The sequence below is a fragment of the Saccostrea echinata genome, unplaced genomic scaffold (assembly GCF_033153115.1).
Source record: "Saccostrea echinata isolate AGI-Se365-2 ecotype Australia unplaced genomic scaffold, CSIRO_AGI_Sech_v1 ptg000025l, whole genome shotgun sequence".
NCBI classification, from domain to species: Eukaryota; Metazoa; Mollusca; class Bivalvia; order Ostreida; family Ostreidae; genus Saccostrea; species Saccostrea echinata.
In genome coordinates this window covers 4,815,610-4,840,813 of record NW_026889774.1, presented here as the reverse complement: position 1 = coordinate 4,840,813, position 25,204 = coordinate 4,815,610, and the positions used below count along the sequence as shown (strand labels likewise).

General features: G+C 32.4%; 2 protein-coding genes across 6 annotated transcripts in view; both read right to left on the bottom strand.

Annotated features, from left to right (window-relative positions):
- Nucleotides 1–1,412: 1,412 nt before the first annotated feature.
- Nucleotides 1,413–3,740, bottom strand: LOC133191900 (acid-sensing ion channel 5-like). The gene is made up of 2 exons (XM_061327651.1): nt 3,532–3,740; nt 1,413–1,584 (listed from the first exon to the last, which is right to left on the bottom strand). The coding sequence occupies exons 1-2, from the start codon at nt 3,738–3,740 to the stop codon at nt 1,413–1,415; spliced, it is 381 nt and encodes a 126-aa protein (XP_061183635.1).
- An 11,766-nt stretch (nt 3,741–15,506) lies between these two features.
- Nucleotides 15,507–25,204, bottom strand: part of LOC133191899 (ankyrin repeat domain-containing protein 10-like) — a 62,745-nt gene continuing 53,047 nt past the window's right edge. For 2 of the 5 annotated variants that reach the window (XM_061327646.1, XM_061327645.1), the window contains exon 5: nt 15,507–17,491. In XM_061327646.1, coding sequence (XP_061183630.1) covers nt 17,316–17,491 — 176 coding nt within the window. In that variant the 3' untranslated portion in view covers nt 15,507–17,315. Of the gene's footprint in view, nt 17,492–18,074; nt 18,239–20,134; nt 20,307–25,204 lie in introns of those variants that run through there. The other 3 variants (XM_061327647.1, XM_061327648.1, XM_061327650.1) reach the window with 3 other exon arrangements.

The following is a 25,204-nucleotide window of genomic DNA, read 5'->3' as shown; positions in this document are numbered from 1 at the left end:
GTCGGAATTTCCATGGGTACCAATTGCGTCTCGCTATTAGCAGACCTATTTTTGTATTTATATGAAGCAGAATTTATTCAAAACTTTATTATATTTATTATTTTATTCAAATTATGAGAAGAAGAAAAAGACACTTGCTGTGGCCTTCAACTCGACATTTAGATATATCGACGACCTATTATAAATCAACAATAGTTACTTCCATTAATATGCCGATTCGATATATCCCAGTGAAGTTGATATAAAAGATACCACAGAGTCTGAAACATCTGTTTCATATTTTGATATTTTACTAGAAAAAAGGCGTTAATGGTAACCTAACAACAAAACATTATGATAAACGTAATGACTTCAACTTTTTTTTATCGTCAACTTCCCTTACTTTATTATGTAGAAATACACCCTTATCACCTGCATATGGAGTTTATATCTCCCAGTTGATTCGATACGCACGAGCATGCTCCATGTAGGAATAATTTCTAAAAAGATGCAAGGTATTGCCAAACAAGTTGATGAAACGAGGATATCAACAGTTTCTTTTAAAGTCATCATTTTCAAGTTCTTTGTTTGATAGAATGACCTTGTCAGCAAATACAATCTATCAACCTATCACAAGTCAGTCGAATGCTGACTGACGTTTTACATACTAAATGTTAGGCCATTATTTAAACACTGAATTGTCTACGGATTTTTCCGTTTGCCCGATCATGACAATAAGCACAAGGCGGGTGTGACCGGTCCACAAAAGATGCTTACTCGTCCGTGGCACTTGTTCCCACCTGTGATGTTTTAGAGGTCCGTGTTTGCTCTTTTCCCGAGTTGTATTGTTTCAATGAATTTTTGAGCATAATTACTGTTCTTTATCTCCATATTTCATCCTAGTCTTACAATCTCACTCGCAAATAAAGACCATCTTTGCTATTATACACCACCTGACTTTATTGACACATTTATGCTTAATATAGGTTATTTCAGAAAGAAAAAATACATACCGCAAAATAGAAAATACTTGCTAATGAGCCAATATAAATTAGAATTTGAATTAGCCCTAATTAATTTTGAGTGGCTGCCGTTGAACTATTATGTTCAATGTATCTTTTTTCATTTAAAATGACGTAAAACACTTATTTCTCTGTTGTTAAAATAAAAAGCTTACTGAATAATTGATAGAGCTTCAAACAAATAGCAGAGATGAAATATATCAGACAATAAAAAATGAATTATGGTCCAGAAATGCTTTGAAGTCATGAGAAAATATCAATAAAAAGAAAACTATGAAAGAATTATTTATAGAGCATAAGAATATTATCTACGGTATACTGTTCCATTAATAGCAGAGTCTTTGAATCATCTCAATCACCTATTTTTCCTTGTACACTAGTTTTATGAGGGTTAACAATTAAGAAAGGTTCTTACTTGTATGCGTTTTGGTTACAGATCGTGACTGCCGGAAACTCCAGTGTTCTGTTGTAGTTGACTTTTACATTTACAGTGACGGGGTATGAATAAAAGTATATGACTCTGTCAATTATTTGATAAACTAAAACAGCTAGGCAAACCAACAGGAGAAGCAGCCAGAATAACCTAAACAAAAACAGAAATGACAAAGGTTGATTTCATATACTCTAGTAATCATAATTATATCTACAATTAGGTGTTTGCCATTACAAACTATATATAGCTCTTGGTCTACACTAGCTGTAGAACTGTAGAGTTACGCTTTTATATTTTAGTCTTTGACAAGAAAGTTAATGTTTTGTCACACCAACAATATTCGCCAGATCTTTTACCCTACGACTTCCTTCATTTTCCAAACTTGAAAAAACACCTTTCAGAAAGAAGAAACAAGTCCAGGAAATCATAGGATCTATCATATTCCAGTATACGAAGGGCAAACTCAAAAATGTGTTCTAAAAACAATTAGGAATTGGATAAATATATTACAGACATGTGTTTCAATTAAAGGAGCATATTTAAGGAAAATAATTAAGACAAAATCATTGAATAGCGGTTTTCTTCTTTTTTTTTTTGTTTCTTTCCGAGCACCGAGGACATAATTTATTGAATAGCCCTCGTATAAACGGTTAGGAGATGGATAAAATATACAGGTTGGTTAAAGAATATGTCTAGAATTAGAGGATTAAAAGTCGTTGATTGACCAATGCTGGACAGTGGCGAAATACATCCCCAAAGTGCGCAGAAAATCTTGCACCGTAAATTGCACTTTATTTACATTACGGGATCTGTAGCGTTATGGTCAAAGACTAAGATATAAAACCATAACGCTACAGTTCTGCATCAGTCTACACTTATTTGAAACTAAAATAGTGAGGGAAAAAAGTATAAATTCGGTAGTTTGTGGGAAAACGATTCAGTTTGAACACTTTTCGGTTCATTTTTATTGATAATCGTTTATTTGAAAGTAATAGCACATCGTACAAAGAGGCATTATACATATCAAAATGATTCTGAAGCCATTTGGCATCATTTAAAAAGCAGTATTTGTGCAACACTGTTTCAATTCGAAAAAGATACAATAAATTAAAGATAAATAAATAAGATTACTCTCTTCCAATAACATAAAAACTTTGAAAGGGTCGACATTTTAATATATTTCAGAACATTCAATTCCAAGTTTATACATGAAAAATATTGTGAACCTTGATATAGTGTCATGCTGTAAATTTTGAATTTACCGGGTGGCAGTAAATACAAAATTTACAACTTGTCATGTTGTAAATTTTGTATTTACTGCCACCCGGTAAATTCAAAATTTACAACATGACAATAGTCTAAACACTAAATTGAACTGAATTCATGAGTGAGAGCATTTTGAAGAAAAGGTCACAGAAAGGTCAGAAAAAGAATGAATAGACTGGCGAGGATATCGCGTACATTACAGCATAGACAAACAGAACAATCAGCAACGGAAATAATTACAAAATACCCTGAGTCAAGAGATGCTACCTTGAGATAAATCAGTAATATACGTCAAATGAACAATTTGAGTAAGATTTTCCAATTTGACTTATTTCCACTTTTTGATAGCTACTCCACGGTTCCTGGTGTAGAATGTCATATTGAAGATGTGATTTTAAAAAAGTGCTTCAGTGAAGAACATTCTGTTTCACAGTGTGATAAAAAAGAGATACACGACTATTGTTTGAGCGGTAAGAAATTTGAAATTGCCAACGATTTGCAATTTTTCCATTGTTAAGGATCAACATTTCTACGTATCAATGTTACAAATAGTCCTAGTTAAAGGGAATCGTTGAAAGGAAATACTAAATTTCAAAAATTGTGCTGGGAAAAGTGGTGGAAGCATGACTGGGATAGATCTATATATTATTCAAAGGCATTTTGCCCATTTTATAGTAAATTTCATATTTCATTTCTTTCAATTTTGGTTACTAAAAGTATCTTTTGCTCGACGTATGTTACAGAAATTACATTCAATTTTACCGATAATGTCTAATAACTTACAATTTACAAATTACAATTTATTCAAGAATTTTGACAAGAAAATTTTACCTTCTAGGTTTATTAGACAATGGGTCTGTCACAAAATGCAATCCATGAAAAGATGCATTGTTTCCGTACTCCTGTAAGCTGCTATGGAATTTCCTGTATTTCTTAGACATAGCTGCTGATGACTTCACGCTTACGAGACCTTTATCTCCGCAGTTCGGTGTGTATGACTTATCAAAATCATCGAAGCAATTCTTCTGTCTGGGTTCCATCATATATCCTGAAATTTTAAGTAAATGGACATTAAACCAACATTAATCATTAATTAGTTTGTAATGGTACTAACACTAATGATCTGCAAATACGTTTAATTCTTTGGATTCAGAGATGCAGGTATTCTAGAAATTCCTGCTAACACGAAATAAAGTTCCTTTTTTAACACCGTGCACTTACGAAATATTATACATAGATTTCTGAAATACGAGGGCTGTTCAATAAATTATGTCCTGAACTCTATAACGTACAACATAGAAAATATTTTACATTAATCTTGGCTTTCTCTCATGATTGAATCTTTAATAAATTGATAACCGTTTATGTGACCATGTTTCATCGTATAGTTTCATTGTGAGAAGCTGGAAAACAAGGGCTATTCGAGACACTGCATTAAAAATGAATGGTAAAGAATCGGTTAACAAGATTGAAGTTATACGCTTCATGTAAAACTTCTGTAAAACTTGTTAAGAATGCAAAAGTAATATTAACTGAAATGTGTAATGTTTACAGCAACCATTGTTTGTTTTATAGACACTTGAGCAGATGGATTTCAATGATCAAAAATGATAAAATGGGCATACAAAATGGGTACCGTCCTTGGCGACAAGGACTTACAAAACCAATGTAATATTTTCCAAAATTCAACAAATTATCATTGATGATGTTTAAATTGACTTTAAGACGCGTAGCAAATTTGGTAGGCATAATTTTGGGGGTAGTTCACACTGTTTTAAAGAAACATTTAACAGTAAAATAGCTTTGTACTCAATGGTCACCCTATGTTTTGACAAATAAGTGAAAACGAGAGCGTGTAACAATATCGAAATATTTTTTTTAAAAATTAGAAATTGTAGTTACATGTACATGTATCCACGTTTGTCTAAATTTTCACTGATAATGAAACCTGAATCCATTGCTTTGAACCCCAAAGGAAAATTTACAACAAGATGCACATGACCAAATTAACAAGGGTCTTTGAAGAGCAAAGAATTGCAAGAGCACAAAGAAAGTTTTATATGCCATTTTCTTCAATAGTAGTGGTCTTGGTGTTCAGATTCTTATTTGGGGAGGCCGTTTAATTTCTGGACGAGTCAAAATTTTTGCAAAATAATCGAAAGGTTTATGAGAAGAAGGATCCAGAATCAGGAATCTACTACATTAATCTTCATGACAGCGTCCAAACCCACACGTCCTGAACAGTAAAGGGTTTTTTGGAATAAACAGAAAGTTAATGTTTTGTCACACCAACAATATTCGCCAGATCTTTTACCCTACGACTTCCTTCATTTTCCAAACTTGAAAAACACCTTTCAGAAAGAAGAAACAAGTCCAGGAAATCATAGGATCTATCATATTCCAGTATACGAAGGGCATACTCAGAAATGTGTTCTAAAAACAATTAGGAATTGGATAAATATATTACAGACATGTGTTTCAATTAAAGGAGCATATTTAAGGAAAATAATTAAGACAAAATCATTGAATAGCGTTTTTTGTTTCTTTCCGAGCACCGAAGACATAATTTATTGAACAACCCTCGTAAATACCTTAATTATAATTTACGATAATGTAATGATAAACACAAAGTGCAATAATGCAAATTAATTAGCAATAAAAAAAATCTCTATTCATGGAAAGAATCCATGAATAGAGATATTAGTCATTGTGATGAATACTTTGTTAAATAGTTGCTCTTCAAGGGACTAAAAGTAAAACTAACACTTACATTTCTGATGGTTTTCCAAAAGAAAAACACAGGTAACATTAAAAAAAACACGTTTCTGTATTACTTTTTGCGTATTTTAAATATTCTGAGGTGTAACTTAATGAATACAAATCTTTAAGAAGCAGAGAGGAGACGATGAACCGCTTGAAATATAGATATATTTTTTGTATAGGATAATTTTGACTGTCATTTTAATACATGTTTATGCACCCGCTTCTTAGTCTCTTCTTCAAGACTTGCTCCTTGTGGGAAACTTAGCCTATACTCAGAGTTCCCCTTCAAAAGATGAAATTCTTCAAAATCACCTTTCAGCCTTTAAATTCTTTTAACATTCGTGTCAATGGAAATGAGTTTGATTTACCGTACCTATACTGGATTCCAAAACTTCATAAACATCCTAACAAACAGTTATAGGATTCAGTATATATATGTTCAACCAAGCCCCCATCCTTACTCCTCACCAAGGAGAAACGTCAAACATTGTACATATTCAAGAAGTGGTATAAATCAAATGTGGATTCTACTTATGAAAACTCCAGTTTTTTGGAAAATTTAAACTTTCAAAACTTTTCAAACATCAAAAGCATTAAACATATGACTTTTCTACGCTTTATACAACCATTTCTCGGGATAAATTAAAGAGCAGGCACTTTGACATCATAGACAACTACTTCCTCAATAAAAATGGAACTCAAAAATTTTCATGTCTTGTGATTGGTAATTTACAAAATAACTTTGTTAAAAATCATTCCGATTCGACATACATGTATAAGTACTCTGAAGTTGATATCAAAAAGATACTGGAGTTATTCATTGACAATATCTATGTAGTCTTTGGAGACCAGGTCTTCCAAAAAAAACTTTCGATGAATTTCGATGGGCACTAATTGTGCTTCTTTATTAGCCGATCTGTTTTTATATTCCTATGAAGCAGAATTTATTCAGAAATTTCTATATGAGTAGAAATAAACTCTTGCTGTGGCCTTCAACTCGACATTTAGGTATATCGACGAAGTTTTATTAAATAGCAATTGCTACTTGAATTCATATGTTGACTCGATATATCCCAGTGAACTCGAAATGAAAGACACTACACAGAGTCTGTCACATCTGTTTCATAGTTGGATTTTTATTAACTATAGACGATAATAACTAAACTTATAACAAATTGTATGACAAATGAGATGACTTCAGCTTTTCCATCGTCAACTTTCCCAGGCCCGTAGGAAGCAATTTCAGTTGGGGGGGGGGGGGGCACAGCCATACATTTTCAGTTGGGGGCACTATCAACTACCAAAAATTCCTTGACAAGCAAAAAAAAAAAAAAAAAGGTCATCAGACGTTTTTATTGAGGGGGCACAAGCTAGAAGTAGCTAAATTTTCTATAGTCATCTATATGTCATCTATATATCGGCCCCCCGTGCCCCCCCCTCCCCCCGGGTTCCTACGGTCATGTTTCCTTTTTATGTAGTAATATTCTAACAGCACCTTCATATGGTGTTTATGTCTCCCAACTGATTCGATACGCAAGAGCATGCTCTGAGTACGATCAATTTTTAAATTTGAGGCAAGCTACTGACAAATAAGTTGATGTTACAAGGATTTCAACAACCTCGTTTAAAGTCACTTTTCGTAAATTCTACAGTTGTTATAATGACCTTGTTTGGGTTGAGTCGTATTTTGTCTGACATGTCTGATACCATGTGTTAGGTCATTGCTTTTATACTAAATTTGAGTACAGAGTACTCCGTATACCTGCTCAATACATAGGGCTCTGAGCGGGTGTGACCGGTCAACAGGGGGAAGCTTACTCCTCCTAGGCACCTTATCCCACCCCACCTCTGGTGTTTCTAGGGGTCCGTGTTTTTGCCCTGTTAACGATTCGTTTTGTTTACTGAATTTATGAGGTAGATCACTGTTCGTCATCTTCGAATTTTACATCTGTAAACTTAAAACGACACAGTGAAGTGCGTTCTCTGTTCGTTAATGTCTGGATTTCGGTTGCGACATTGAAAAAAAAGAAAAGAAAAGAAAACCCTCGGGTACGTGCTTTAATTGTACTTTGTTATAGATGCAATGATTGCAACCGTTATCCCTGTATTAACAAAGAAAGAAAGACATTTTATTGTTTATATTTTCATAAATTGTTTGTACAGATTAAGTGAATGTGTGTAAAATATTATATTATATCATTGGTTCATAAGTTACATTGATGGAGGAGTCCAGTTCTTAAGATATATATTTTTTAAACAGGTGGCTTTAAAGTTGGCTTCTTACTGGTTTAATATTAAAGAGACAGTACGGCGCATCTCATCAACAAAAAAAACAGACTTGATAAAATTTTCCGATAGGATTTGGATTTTTTTTTTACTACTCATAAATGTATAAACTTTCAGAAAAATACAAGTTTCATAACTAAATAACTTTGATTATTCCATTAGAGTTAATAATTATTTATGGACCATAAATATGTTAGGGGCTCCACATTCCATGTCATTCACGCATGCGTACTTACCATAAACAAAACATCATGGTAAAAGAGGGGTAGCCCGGTAGGCCTGCTACCTTGACAAAGTCGACCAAGAAGAAAAAAACTGAAAATAGAGCTTTAAAAAAACGAATTTCTTGACCAAATTCTACTTGGGGGATTAATATAATCGTTGGTAGAGGAAAAAACGGGTGTTCGACGAGATTCATGCATACAAGGTTCGCAAAGGTTGTCCTCGACAGGTTTGTTGATACATATTATCATTTCTCATATCTCCATCACTTTCAAAGAAAAAAGCAATATAAACTCAACACCTATGATATATAAATATTATTGCCATTTAAAGTGCAAATTTAAATGTAACTCTCCTGGAAATATTTTTGACGTTTTGTCGCGATAACGCATGATTTGATTATTTTCCCCTTCTCGGACACCAATACACAAAACGTCAATATTTGTAATTTTAATTCTTTAAAAAAAATTTTCTCTGCTTTCTCTGAACGCAGATAAAAAAGTTCACGATTAAAAATTTATCGGAAAAGTTATAATACTTTGCTTTTGAGAATTGCTTTTACCTCATATTCCATTATAATTGTAAACTTGTAAAGTTTAGGCAAGTGTCATTCAGAATTCACGTGGTATATAAAACAGATCCAAGATTGCTGCGGTTTATACAAGCCTTGGATTTCCGGCAGATTCTAATTACGTTAATTTTGTTTGAAGAGAGAAAATTCCAGTTTCTCAAACTGTTGACATCAACTTTATACCTCATTTCATAATGATATATTGGGTAAATTTGACTGAAAAACACACGTTTTGCAGCCGTACTGTCGCTTTAATGGATTGATAACGGCAATGCGTTTTCACAAGAAGTAAACATGGTAAAGGGGAAATTATTATTTGATAATTAGAAAATTTGTTTTACCTGTAGAAAAAGATGAGAGGGAAAATTTTTGTTTGTTGTTTTACACATTATCTCTTTGAAACTTTGTTCTTGTCTGATGATAATTTTGCAATTCGCCATGTCTTTTAGTGATCTGAGAGGAAAGGTAAGGGAGTGCAAGGTCATGTACCCTTTTTAGGGAATAGACTTTGCGATTTTTCGCCTAGTTATAAAAAATTTACCAATCCTCTTATTAAATTCAAGAAAGCTGTAACGATCCAAGCTGTCTCAATGTTAACATTTCCAATTTTCTTGGCAACATTAGAGTCAAGGTCAAAGAATAGACCCTGAGTAAAATCGGCTTAAATGTCACCCCAGTTTGACATACATGTATATCGTTTAGAACTACGCTTGACAATCTTTTTAATATCTTTTCTTGAATAACTCGTAAACCAATTTTATTGATGGCAAGGCCGAGATTCCAGTTTTCTCAACTTATAGAGTATACCGTTATGCCCGAGTCTATTGAAAGCTTTGTAAGTGTCGTAGAAGACAACCTACCCTCCTCACCAGTTAAGAGAGCCTTTCCTAATGGCGTCTTTGTGTGAATAGAAGCACATCTGAAAACGATTTTGAAATACTTTAATTTACAATGACAACAAATGTGGCAATGGGGAAAATAAACTTGCATGCCTTCTTTGTTCTGAAAATGCTTCTTTTATTCTAAATGCATCCATCCGCAATTCGGTTTGTATTGCATAGATAAACTCATTGCACTCTGAATAAATCCGCTGAAATGAAATATTTCGTTAATGATTTATTGTGTCTGTTATAGCCTATATAGATATCGATTTCAGATTGTAGACCATCCATTTATTATGATTTAACAAAGTCAAATGACGTGTTGGAAATTAAAATCTAGATGTTGGTAAGATTAATGGCATGTCGGTTATTGGAAAATGGCTTTAAAGACATGTTTGTGTCATATTGATATTATAATCTATGTCTAAGCATTTTATACCAATATTAATACATGTATAAAAAAAAATATAAAGTGAATATATTGAACACATAAAAATGTCTTAATTTTTTATTTTTATGAGGAAAAAAAAACACTAAAAGTTTCAGGTTTTATCAGATAATTTTTCATATCATACATATATTTCCAATGAAATAATTAGATTTTATTAATTTTTGTCATGTTTGAGCTATAGATACATGTAATTAATGTAATGGTATTCAGCCGAATTTTACAATGGTATGCACACAATTCAACATTTAATCACCGTCTTCTCATAACCATGATTTGTAATATTAATACGTGTGAATAAACAACTGTATTCATAACTTAATTAGATTTGAATACTAGAGTTGAGGCACAAAAATTAAAGCTTGATTGAGTCGACATAAATGTCATTGATTGTTATATTTTCTATTAAAAAATCAATATACAATTGGACAATGTAAATATTGACTTCTACTTGTGTACTAGTAAGTCAACCGACCCCCCCCCCCCTTTTTTTTTTGTTTTCTTGCTCAAATCCATCAAGTTTTATAATTTTAATCAAAAATCCAAATTTGGAATATTTTTTCAAAATAAAAGTATTTAAGGGTGTTGAACAGATATCTTTTAATATAGATACAGCTTCGTAGACGACTATTTACGGGTTTGTCTTTATTTAGGCAAAACACATAACATTTTACTTATTGATGGTTTTTTTATCGAACATTACAACCGCCTGTTAATGGAATTTTAATACTGATATTGCATGAGAAGAAAGCTAGCGAAGAACAATAAAAAGCACATTGTACAATGTCCCTTGAACAGTATTTTGAAAGATGTATTCAACTTTTTTTCAATAAATAAAATTGTGTCCCATAAGTACGTTGTGGATTCTATATCCAAGACATTCAATTTAGCAGTTTCAGGTCAGATGTGGGCCACTTTCAAAACTTAACAAAAATGAAACAATTAAGTACGCCTATTGAAAACAGTAATCAGAAATAAATGTTTCATGTTATGAAGAAAAAAATATATATATACCAGGCCATTTCCTGATTTAAACCCATTAAAAAAATCGCGATATTAGGTGGACCTGCTTAACGACTTGACCAATCCATTTTAACATATATATGTTATAGTTATAGTTTTTGTACATGTATATGCCTCTTTGAAACAAAAATTATAAATGACAGTTTTTAAGAAAATCCTTTGCTCTTAATGTTCATATCAAAATAATTCTGTCAAGAAGACAGTTTTACATAACATTAGAAAAAACCTACATATATTTAAAAAGCACAAAATCTTTTTGCGGTGTGACTGATCTACATTTCATTTAAGTTTCCGGATATAATTCTTTATTGTATAGTATATATTGTTATATATGGGGGAAAATAAACATTGTTTTCGATTACCTTAATTGCCTGTAATAGTTGCTACAACTTAAGGGAAAACTAAAAGAAGAATTGCAACACTTTTTTACTAAGCTTATCGATATGATATAAGCGTATAGATGGGCCAAAAGCCAGCTTTGCGACAAAATTACAACTGTATTATCTATTTTCTCAGAAATCCTTTTTTTTTTCGCTATTTATCCAGCTATATTTTCACATATATGTTTTTTTCAATGGATATATTTAATTTATAAATTGTTAAACTATGCTTTGCTTAGTTTTTCCCCTCGAATTTTGCGTTCCATTGATTTAGTATGTACACATTCACACACACACATCTATAATAAGTGGGGTTTTTTTTCCAATACCTTCAACCAGTTTATTGTTTTCACCAAAGTTGCAATTGTTAAACTTTTTTGTGTTTTTCAACAGGATTTCCCCAACATCGAACTCTTGATGCAAAAAATGATTTTTATATGAAAAATATTTTATTATACATATCATATCTTATTGTCAGAACATTTGAACTAACTTACTGGAAATTTATTTTTGAATGAAATGTACAATTAACAATTTCCATTAAACTAGCATTTATTCATTAGCATCAATTTCTCAACATTATTAGAAAAATCACAACGTTTAAAATTTAAATGATTTGATTTTTTCTTCAGTGTACCAAATAAAAAAAAACTTGTATTAAAATCTGCCAACAACGCGAAAAAACTTACCTTTTATTTTCCTATGTTTCACAGGACGGTAGCTAAGAGTAACAACCCGCAGACAATTTACAATTCTATTATCCTTATCGCTTCAATGCTAAATCAGTTTCTACATGAATAATATCGAAAGAAAAGGATTCCACATGCAGCATGAAGTCCCCGTCGTTTTTAATGAATTATTATGATCAAGGTGATTGACTCTTGGAAAATATGTCGCTGAAATGCGGGAGGTATGATCAGTTAGACTATATTTATATGTTTAATATCATTATGTCTAAAGCGAATAATTGTAGTAAATTAATTCCAGAAGTCCTAAATTGCCTTTAGTGTAATGAGAGTAAATCTCGGTTGAATTGGTCATAAAGTTCAAATTTTCAATTATCAGCTGACTTATACGAAAAACGTGTATTACTCATCGATCGACTGCTTTTATTACGGAAATGGAAAATATTATATTTATACTAAATATACAACGTATCATTTCAATTGTTTGTTTGATTAGGTCTGTCAGTCTCAGAATGAAATTTTAAGAAAATAATTATCACGACGGAAGTTAAAATGATAAAGATGGATATCTCATCCAAAATTATATCGAAAAAAAAATAGTTTGTTTTACAAATAACTTCTGTGATTTCAGTCATGATAAAATATATGGACATGATACAAAAACAGGAAATATAACGATCGTGACTGATGCCACAAAAAACAGAATCTATCAACAATCTTTGCTATTATTTTCCATTCATTCTCAGAAAGTGCCTCAAGTTCATTATCTTTGCGTTGTTGAAAAAATTTCTTTGTATGTCTCCCGAATCAAACCCATAAACTCGTCTCTCTGACAACCACTTAATGTGATCTTTCCCAACCTGTACCGTCACGGTAGATTAGTCGGAATAGAGCGCTCGCTCCGTGATCGGAAGGTCGTGGGTTCAGACTCCGGCTTCGACTGACCCAAGTCGATAAAAACATGAAAAAATAGGTACCAAATGTTCCTTCACCAAGCACTTGGCACTTTGAAGGGAAATTGTCACGACAGGCGTTGGCACGATTAAGACCCTTCACTGCTCAATGGCCCTGAGTAGAGGTCTAAATTTGAAGTCCTTCACAGGTGACGTACGTCTCTATATGAGTGAAAAATTCTCGAACGGGACGTAAAACACTTTATATACATTCAATCAATCAATCAATCAATCCAAAAATGCACAGTGGACTTTGGCACTTCCGGTGAAATACACTGCGTAGACAGATGATCTTCCGTTCGAATCTAGCGGAATTACTCATTTACAAAATATATTTATCTCGAATTAACGGATTGAGAATCACGTTCTTTTATTTGGATTTCTGGGAATTGATTGTGGGGGATTCCTTGGTCGCCGGGTCCAAGACTACTATCTTTGGAAGTTGAGGATTGGCTGGAAGTTGAAAGTTAAAACCAAGAATCTTCGAGTCATATGGTCCTGTAGAATGTATATTTCAGATTCGTGTAACATTGTGTAATTGTTAGTAAATTTTTTCACTGTTTTTCTTGCATACGTTGTCTGAAAGAACATTCACTTTGAATGATTTCGTATCACTTCTGATGACTGATTCTGCGCATAAATACTATATTAATAATATACATTCGATTCTTCTTCCTTTAAAACATCTTCGCTAGCCAAGGGTTTCTGATACGCTACTCTCCTCATAAGCTTATGAGGAGAGTAGCGTATCAGAAACCCTTGGCTAGCGAAGATGCCTTTAAAATGTCAGTATACCATTTAAGCGTTTCGCTGGATACCGTTTGTGTGTGTGTGTGTGAGGGGGGGGGGGGGGTAATATACAGTGCAAGTAAAATCTCTAAATACAGAATATAAAACACGTGCGCGTATGTTCAATGAGCCGGACAGCTGGGTCTTAGGCCTCCACTATTTCTCCTGAAAGATGGTTCTATAAAGCCTTATTTCTTGGGAGAAGAATGACGAATGGTGAAATGTGGTCTTTGCGTGTGGTACAAGGAACCGCAAAGTGTGACCTCTGGTCCGCAGTAAAGTGCGCTTAAAGTGTTGATCAGTTGGGATTCTACTAGATTGTATACAATCTTGTGCTATGTTTCTAGTGTTTGCCACTGGAGTTGCTGTAGCATGGATGTTACACTACTGGTGTGGTGGTAGTTTCCAGTAGTAAATCTTGCTGCTCTACGTTGTACCGCCACAAACTTAGTGATGATGTGTTTGGTTGATGGGTTCCACACGCTAGAGGCGTACTCCAGGGTTGGTCTCATTTATGTGGGGTAATGTGCCTTGATGGTTATTGGGCATTGGCTGATGTTCCTTCCGAAGAAAGCCAGGGTGGAATTTTCTTTCTTTGTAATTCTATCCACATGTGTGTCCCAGTTTAGGTTTTTCTGCAATGTCACTCCAAAGTACTTTGCAGAATCAGCAATGTTGAGGACTTAACTATGGATAGAGTAGCTGGTTAGTAGTGGAGATCTTCTATTGGTTACCCGTAGTACCTCACATTTGTACGAATTATTCCTCATTAACCAACGGTCTCCCAGTGTTGTATATAGATGGTTTCAATATAGGTTTTTCTGTAGCATTTCTTGGTCCTCTTTTGTCATCCTTCGATACAAGAGGCTAAAGGTCTGTTTGTAGATGTCACTGTAGGGGACATGTCGTTTATGAAGACTAGGAATAGTAATGGACCTAAGACAGTTCCCTGTGGGACACCTGAAGAATCTTTTGTGGCAGATGATGACTGGCCATCAAGAACAACACAGCGAGTGCGGTTTAGGAGAAACTTGCCATCCAATCAGTTTTGTTTCAAATTCCATAATGGTGTAGTTTCAACAGAAGTCGTTGATGGGGAACCTTGTTGAAGGCTTTGGAGAAATCCAAAAGTACTGTCTACTGTTTCGCTTATATCCAGATTCCTAGCTAGGTCGTTGGGATGAGCCGCGTTTCTGTGTTTCCGCGTTTCCTATCGAGTACAATCAAGTAAAAGCTTTCTCAACTTGACAGGTGGAGGTTTGTATTCCATTCGATGATACAAACTACCTACAGATAAGTACTGGTATGCAAATAGAGTAAAAGGTCAGAAACTGGTGTCCCATTGTTTTTCAATAATCTTTATTATCCCCTCGAAACGAAGTTGGAGGGGATATATAACTCGCGTGTGTGTGGGTGAGTGCGCGCGTACATGTAACGTAACTTACGCAAGCATAATTTGTGCTCTTTTGCAGGGGATGCTTAACTATGCGGTGTCCTTGTTTTATTAATTAATTCACAGTATTTATATTCCATCGGAATTCCATAAACATACTAGTACACACACTCCATAAAGAAAAGTATCTTTATGTCGCACTTTGTGTATATTGGAGCAGGTGAATACTAGTTTGGCGATTATCAGTGGAGGTAAGCCTAAGGGAAGGGGATATTTAACTCTCCAACCAAATTTCAATTCTCTCACTTCAGTGACTGTGTGTCAAAAATCAAGAGCCCCTTAATGTGCCGCAGCACCTTCAAACTCTCTAGGAACAACATTATCACTGGAATAAAAAAGAGAACTCTGGTATTTCTCTATAGAAGTTTCATTGCACTTATCATCCACAATAAAAATACAAAACTTTCAAAAAACTTTGATCAAATAAGTTTTGGACAATTCATGAAAATCTTTGCAAACCTAATCAAACGGTGGTCCGATGTTAACAAACACTCTCAGAAAAATAATCACTGAACACACAAAAATTCACTCAGTAATTAAAATTTTAACGAACAGATACATCTGTTAATTAACAGCACCAACCAATAAAATAACATATTAAGGAGGAAAAATAATTTCTGACATTCAAAACTCTGAGACAGTGATGACAGAAATAGCAATAGCTATTATTATTAAAATAATTGCATTCAGAAGTATAAAACAGCAAGAACATGTATATATGTATTTCTATCTATTCTTCAGATCTTTAAGTCAAGTTATGAGGGACGATTTTGAAAATTCTTGGTAAATCAGAACTCAAATAAAAACTGGAAATATGAATCAATAAAAATCAATAAAAATCCAACTAAAAAAAATTTTGGCAAATAACAATAACATCTAATTAAAATGTACAAATAAAAAGCAAAACCTCCAATATAGCTGTTTATCTTGGTAAAAAAGAAAAAATAGATACATGATTTGATTACCTTTAATGGACTGGAGTTATTGACCTTTTATAAAGATCCGGTAATATAAGTATCATTCCTCCGTATTTTTCTTTTTTTTCTTTTACAAGTTCCAGATTATACATGTACATTCACTTGCTTCAATAATAGTCTTAAAGATATTTCAAATACAATCATGTTATAGAGAACATTTAAAGCACAGAGAGAGGGTATAAAATCAATTTTTTTGTCCATAGGACATATATATATTGAATATCTAGATGATACATAATTTGCTACCTTTATACAACCATTGAGATACTTCAGTGTCAATAAAAGTGGCTGAAAAAATTACAGTGATTGCTGATAATTAAGTTTTGGCTTGAAGCCTTGATGAGAACCTTACAGTAATTCATGCAGTTATAATAACAAATGATATGTAAATTCAACTCAGTGAAACAGTAAATTCAGCTCAATGAAAAATGGTAGAAGTTTACCAATAGCAATGAAACAAATTCAATAATGTTTTAACTTGATGGGAATATTTTGTTCTTCATTGTCTGTAAAGAACGCTGCCTATACATTCATAGAAATAAAAAAAAACAAATCTAATAAAAACAATAATGTACAAGGTACACGAACATAAAGAGTGGTAAAAGAAGCAGCTTAAGAATGGCATCTCAATGTACAATGTGTGGATTTTTGCCAATTTTAGTGTCAGGCCTATTTTTTCATAAAAATTACTACAAGCCTTTGATAGTGAATTCCAACATTGACAAGTCTTTAATAGCAAACCCAAGTGACAATGCATTGTTTCTTTTTCCTCACCCATAAAAAAGAATTTTAAGTGTAGTTGAAGGGGAAAAAATGCTCAGAATTGTACAAATGTACCAGGTGATGCCTCAATTATTTTTTTTCCCAATGAATCTTCAAAAGAATGCAAGACAATAATTTAACAAATTTTGTTAAGCATTTTATGAAATCAAACCAAAGAAGAAAAAAGGGATTGAGATTCTTTTAAAAAAAAATACTTAAAATTGCATGTCATGGACAAAATATAAATGCACATCAACATTTGTCAGTTGTCACACATATATATATGTGCATGTATACGCAAAAAAACAAATATCACAAAAAAGAAACAAGGCTATTTAGAAAGATACATTGATGAACTAGTAATTTGGGCAAAAACAAATAATATGATCCCTGCTTGTGTTTGTTTTTAAGATCAGCCACCTTAAGATCCATGGAATTCACTGATGACCGAATGGATAAACAGGGAGTCATATCCTTGCTGTGCCCACACTGTTTTCTCATGTTCTTCTACACTGCTCCCAGTCATGGAAGGGAAATAACTGTTGTTGTTAACTAATGGAGTGTCAGAAATGCCAGAGTTTTGTAAAGAAACCACATCTGAAGAAAAAAAAATTTAAAAAAATTCATTTATTGATTTTAGACATCTCTTTCAACTTTATATGTACTATCAAATGTATGGGCAAGCATTTCTATATATCTAAGAATACGAAATATGAATATCTAACACAAGAAATAATCATTTATGTCTGAATTTATATTAAAATTTCTGCATCTTTTGATTTTGCACAAACATAACAAATCTGTTTGGTTTGTAATCATGGTAATGTGTGCTACTTTAATACTATAGTTTCAGGACAATGGTCGAACGAGCATTTCTTATTATGTTCCCATGTTATATCTCAAGATCGCGAAAATATTGTCAACATTGATACCATGGATCTTCCCTTCTTTGGGCCAAAGATAAACTAACTGTACTGGTTCTTCAACATTTCAATTTTATTTATTTTAAATTTCAACTGAGCTACCATGATTTCAATGATCTCTGGAAATTTTCAGTATTATATCACGTCATCTTTTACAACTAACACATGTGCTGCAAAACACATGTTGCATGAAAAAATTATCAAAATTTGTATAGATAGCAATTTGACTGTGAACAATTTACAACAGCCTGACTTACTTATATATAATGGGAAAGCAAGCCCATACATTTAACAGGTACATTAGCATTAGGGTGTCTGGAAATCTTGGAGCAGACCAATCCATTGTTGTTTTCCTTTACTTGCATAAAATGGGGGTTTTGAGCAGGGGGAATTTCATAATTGTTTATTTCCCACAATGTATCTAGAAAAGAATCAAGAAATCAGAAAATTTTTAAAAAAAAATTAAAAAAATATATTATAAATTATAATGGTGGTACATGTACAAATAATAGTCATAAAATTGAATTGACATGCAGCAAAAACTTTTCTCCCACTTTAAAAGACAAAAAATATAGTATTTGTTTCTTTGTTTTTTCTTTAATAACAAATCTATGCTATAGTCAAACATTTGTGAATGTACTCTCCCATAATAAATAAAATTTATCTTTCAAAATGTAGTTTTAAAGATAGGACTGGTTCTTTTTGATATGGATATGCTTTCAAAGGGCTGTATTTACAGAACAAGTATGTTAGGCTCTCAGATGAAGGGTAGAACTTGGAATGTGAACTACTTTATGTTCTAGAGTTTACCTAATGGGAGAAAAAGGTAAATTTTAGTTTGATTAAAAGTTACTGGTATAATTTTCCAAAAAACAAACTTTATAAACATGAGCACATTAACCAGCTGTTAACAATCCATCTCAGGTTTAAAGCTCACCATTTGAAAATAATTAATGATATATAAACTTCAATACTGAATTTAAAAAAAAAAGACTGAAGATGCAGGAATGATGCAGTGAGTGCATGCAATTTCAAAGAGGGCTCATAAGGTGAAAAAAAATTATTTAACTTTGCAAAGCATCCTTTAATACCTGCTCTGTACTAACATAAAAGGCCTTGTTTACTCCAACAAGTTGCAAACAACATTATGCAAAATTGAAATTAATGAGTATTTTCTAAAATATGAAGTCTTTAAATCTTGATTATTTTTAATCACCAGCAAAGCAAAACACTTACAGATCATTTTGCCCATTTTCCCATTACAATCTGTATTTTAGAACTGTTAGAGTTATGGATTTGATTTAGTGCTCACATACTGCTATTTGCTTGAGTTTTGCAGAGGAAAAAGGTACCTGACTCTATGACCTTGAACTTTCACCTGCTCACTAGAAAACAAATTACACAATCCTATTATTATTTTTATTTTTTTATTCATCTATTTTTTTTTTTATTAATTTTTTTTTTTTTTTGGGGGGGGGGGGGGGGGCTTTTATGACCTTATGATAAATATGAAAAGATTAAGTCACTGAACAACTGGCTTTGTAATGCAAAAAGTAAAGATAATGAACAGTGGTCTATCTCATAAATCTGTCTCAAATAATATGATTTGCCAACAGGGCATGAATTTGGACCTCTGTTAAAAAGCATATTATACAATTTAACAGCAGTAGGTGAAGATTAATTTTTGTGTGTATCAATCAAACCATGCAAGACCTTTAGAGTAGAATACATTTCATCATTACGTGTACTTTGGCTTTGTTTTTTTTTTCTTTCTTTTTCAATTTTAGGAATAAAATCAAGTTTGAAAACACATTTTAACTTTCTTTACATCTACAAGAAAGATAAAAGATTCATAGTGCTGTTTTTTTTTTTTTTTTGTTTTTTGGTTCGTTTGGGTTTTTGTTGTTGTTGTTGTTTGTGTATTAGAACAATAAGTATTTAACTCACTGTCCCTGCATGATTCTCAATGCAGCTTCAGCACTCAAAGCAAATTTACAATCAAACAATATAAACATGATAAATGCAGCAAAATACATAAAATTATTAAAACATTACAGAATTCAAGCAAAATGATCTGTTTTCTTTTTTAAATCTAAATGATTTTAGCAAAAATACTCTTTCACAGCCAATGCTTTTCCCTTAACAGTTGTATCAATTTCTATCTTGGAGCGGTCCAATTTTTTTTTTCTTTTTGGTCAAATCAAAGCACATACAGGATACTTTACAATGCTATGACACAAAACAGCCAAGAAATCTAGAACTCAGGCATCAGAAGCACTCTAATGATGTCAGGATGGCACACAATGCATAAACTAACCTTTCAAGTATTAATTAGGACACACAATTCTATAAAAATACTTGGAAATCAGACTTGGACACGAGATGTGAGCTCTCCTCACACCTGAGGGGCTCAGTAGACAGCGCCAATACGGCCTGATAGGAGACGATCACATTATTAATGTCTGTTTCTAGCTCATTTTGAGCTTGTACTGAAAGCAAAAGGCAAAGAACAAACATATCTCAACGAATTCGTTACTATTTGTGTTATATGAAATTTTGAATTTGTGTACATACAGGCAAGAATTTGATCATGATTATAATTTAAGTATTGTACTTATATACATGTACTGTATGAATTGAAAGCTGGAATTGCATAATAAATTTTTATGGTGTTGTTTGAAGAATATTTTTAATATGTTTAAGCTGCATATATCTGTACTATTTATATACTTGTCAGAAGTTGAGAAGGTTTGCTAAGAATTTACCAATACATAAGAATTTTCTAATAAAATGAATTTCTATAAATATCATGTATGCATGCAATGGTAATGCATATTATGGTTTCAAATTGATTAGTATGTCAAAGAAGCAAAGTTACCTAAATATAATTCAGGTGTATGTATGGATGTCTTAAAATATCCAAATCAGTTTGTATTTTGACGATTGTTTCCTGACCTTCTGAGGGAAGTTCAAATTTGTATTTAATACATGTATGAGGGGTGATAAAAAAGTTCTGAAACTGTCTTCATATAATGAAGTATTGTGAGTTTTTATCATATATGATCAAACAAATTTGCAACTCCTGTTCTAGCTGCAGATCTGTAGTTTGCTGGTTTGAAAAAAAATTGGGATGGTCAATCAGACAGCTACAGATCCATCTACTGGAAAGAGTGTATATTTAATTTAGCTGCCATCTCAAAATATTGCTAACAATATGTTTCCATCATATTCTTTAACTACTTCCACTACAAAACATTTCCAACATTGTTTATAGCCCTCCAGGGCCTGAAATTGAGACCCCAAAAAATTTGCCAATTTATTTTTGGAATTATGTACATGTAACACATTGACATAGATTATAAAAAATCAGTTTTAGCAATTCATTGATGTTTTTATTATACAGAGGACAACTAACAGATTTAATATTTATTGCTGTAAAAATCTTTCAGTTTAAAAAGAGTATTAGAGAAATGATTAACCCTAAAACTTTAAAAACAATACAGAAAATCTGTATCTTCCCTGAAACAAAAGAAAAAAATAATAAAGTACTGAGGTGAAAAAAAAATACAGAGGGGGAGGGGGTATTTTGATGAATCAGAGTAAATCAAACAAGGTTCCTTTTGGGATAATTTATGAAAGAAATTATATTTCAGAGAAGTCTATGTTGAAAACTTGTCTTCATAAAAGTTTCCTGATCACTGTGATTGATAATTACTCTAATTACTGTCATACAAAGATTTAAGGGATTTTTAATGAGTGACTTTTTTTTCAGAGATAGTTTAGGAACTTAGAGAGTGATTTCCTCACAGTGATAACGAATGAATGATAACCTTAAATAAATATAACTGATCTCTTCAGTACAAATGATCCACATTCTTGTCCTCTCTATAAGTGTATGATTTACCCTGAGTTGTCCCCCTTTAACTGTGTTCAGTCTGTATGCTGATGTGTGAAGTTTCCCACACAACATCAATTGCAATTCAAGACCAACTTGAAGTATATATATATATATATATATATATATATATACCGTAATTTTGGGGGTATAGGTCGATGGGGTATATAGGTCGAAAGGCTCATTTTCAGCCGAAATTTTTAAAAAATCCTTAGATAGGACGAATCCGGAAGATAGGACGAGGCTTTGTTTATCGATTTTCTAGAGATTCTTACGTATATACTACGTATCAGAACATGTAAACCTCTTTAACTTAACCCGTGATATTAACGTATTGAGAAAATAAACTGGTATTTTTATGAGTACAGCATTTTAATAGTGTTTTATACAAACATAGTTAAAATTTCCTTTAATTGTGATATAACGTATTTTCTCCAACTTGCCTGTTCAATGCCGTCGTAGTTTGACTCTGTCCTTAAACACATAAATACGGTAGTATACAACAGCTATTATTAGGGAAATACCCGAAATCAAACAATAATCATTTCCATTTTAGAACATCTTGGACACATTCTTTTATTCCGACGTTATTTACCGGGGTACAATATTAACTTCGATGACCGCCATTTTTATATTTCTTGTCCAGGGATTTGCTTAAACACGCAAATGACTATTACCAGTACATGTAACAGTGAACAATTGAAATTAGTTATATTAATATGCTATAATTTTGCTTGAGATATTGCTGAAAAAATAAATTTAATTGAGAGTACATTCGCAATTTAACAGTCATTATGAATTTCACAGTTTTGTTTGTTCAATGATGTATAGCACTAATACCCCTGTAACGGCACGTGGATCTGTTAATCATGCCCCGCAGGTGTTTTAACCAACACAGGTGTTAACACCTATGTGTACACAGTATATATCCCTTTATCTGTCAGACAATTAAAATTCTATTAGAAGCCAATCTTTGTATAATTCAGTGTACCCCCTGGGATATAAAACAAAATAGTTATGACAAGCGGTATATTTGGTAAATAATTTTAGGAATTTACTGGCAACAATTTATTTCACGTATTTTACATTTAAATAAATATCACAAGACAATGAAAAAATATTTAGGTATACTATTTCAATTAATTGTTACAAATAAATGGAAAAAAAAAGATTACAACTGCGATTGTGAAAACGCTTCCGTATTTTAAACTTTGATACGGTTGCGGTTTTATTTTTAGTAAGCGATTGCGACTTCCAACTTCACAAGATGGACACAGCATGTTGTAAATATACGTTGAGACATTATTTACTAGATGATATAATGTGTTTTTTTTTTGTACATCGACGGATATTTAATGGAACTTATTTTGTAAGAAATCAATGGAAGATATTTAATTCTTTATTGTTTAGTACTTTTTTCTCGGTAAAATAATTAAAAAAGTTACGAAAATGGCACAGATTTGTTTTGAAATTGACGTAAATTTCACTAATTTGGGGGCATTTTTCATAAACTTGAGCCTTAGAAAGGTCGATTCGTTAAATTGGGCGACCCCAACGGTTCTGAGAAAAAAAGTATCGACCTATACCCCAAAACTTACGGTATATATATATATATATATATATATATATATATATATATATATGACATATGGCTTTAGGAGACCATGGAGGATATATTTTCTGGCTTGGGGAGACCACTGGATTAAGGCGACCTTTTTCGGTCTCCCTATTATTTTGACCTCATCAGTATTGCAAATGTCTTTTTATAGATAAATAAACAGTCTGCCATTAAATATTATTAATCTTTAACTCTGTTATTTAACATTCAAAAGTTGTCTAATTTCTATCATCTTCCCTAAAAAAGGAAAGAATTTATAACCTACGTATAATTTCAAAGGATAATTTTTCTGCATTTTGGAGACCATGAAAAACATGCAATTAAACAAAAAATCTAGCATATATATTTTTTCCGCTTTTGATTTGTTCAAATGAGTGTTTCTTTAACTTAGTTTTCCATGTTTTATGTTAAAAACCTAAAAAGGAAAAATATTGTAAATTTATGAACCATGTTTTGAATTCTTAGCAAGTGCTTTCCGTCACTTGTTCCGAATGCCATCGGAATGCCCCTTCAGTTTTCAGAAAATGACCTCTGAACACCATGGATGTTGAGAAATTTGGGTAAGTAACTAAAATGATACAGTAATAAGTTGTAATTAAGAATACACAAGACAAACATTCGTTGTTTTTTTTTGTTTTGTTTTTTTTTTTTTTTTGCCTAGTAATTTAGCTTTCAAGAGAAAAAGTATGATTTTAAATAATCGTTAGACTATAGTTCGGTATATAAAATCCTGAAGGAAATTCGAAATAAAGTTAAATGATAGGCCCCTATATTTTTTAATTCTTTTATGCAAGTCCACAAACAAATTGAATATTTAAAGATTAGGCCGAACGTAGAAAAAAATGGTCTCGCAAGTTGACGCAGCTATTTCGAGCTTAAGAATTTAAATTAAACTTTCTGTAAACATCATGCAGGACATGATCATCATGATATAGTATAAATGAAACAGACCCTGTAAGAAAAAAAATAGCTGTAATTTAATAATTGTTTATTAATATAATGTGATCCTCTGCTAATAGAATATATATGCTGTAAAAAAAATCTGAATCAGGGTGAAGCAGATTTGATACAAAACATGGCTGAAGGAACGGGGGGGGGGGGGGGGGCAGGCCCCCTGTAATTTTGCTGAAATTTAGGTATACTATAGAAAACATTGCTCCTTTATGCTTGGGCCCCCTCAATAATAACCTCTGATGATCTATTTTTCTTTTGCTTTTGGGCCCCCTCAATAATAACCTCTGATAATGTATTTTTCTTTTGCTTATTAAAAATTTTTTGGTTTGTAGCCACCCCCAACGTGAAACTGAAAAATGTTGTTTGGTTGTGCTCACCCCCCCCCCCCTACCCCCTCCAACTAAATTACGTACGGGCCTATTCTCCATCCCTGAGGTTTTCTTTCACCAAAGAAAGATTAATTGGTAACAGTTCAGATATATATAGCAATATTTACGGAAGGGAATATTCTCGTTTAATTATGAAGATGTGACAGTAACTCAGTCAAAGCCACAGTGAGCGTAACATTTATTTAATATTATTGTTAATGTTTACAAATAGTGAACTACTGATACTATGAAATTTTAATGGATATATAGAAAATATACAAGTACAACCATTTATTGTAAATCACATACATGAAACGCTTCTTTTTTTTCAAGCAATTGGAAATTCTTCATTTTTTCATGAAATTATTTTATTTCGTATGTATGATAATTTATTTCGTATTTTAATTCAGTCAACAAATCATTGTCGCAGCCTAGTTCCCTTCATTATTTTCAGCAGTTCAGTGACAGGGATAAAATGATCATTTGAGGTTTATACCCCCCTTCCCCACCAAATGAAACTGAAAAATGTTTGGTTTTGGTCCCCTTCAACTG

What these genes read in the sequence shown, in the direction of transcription:
- LOC133191900 (XM_061327651.1), bottom strand. Translation starts at nt 3,740, where the DNA reads ATGGAACCCAGACAGAAGAATTGCTTCGATGATTTTGATAAGTCATAC. An exon ending in TTGTCTAATAAACCTAGAAG is followed by an intron (nt 1,585 to 3,531) that starts GTAAAATTTTCT and finishes GTTTTTGTTTAG; the next exon opens with GTTATTCTGGCTGCTTCTCC.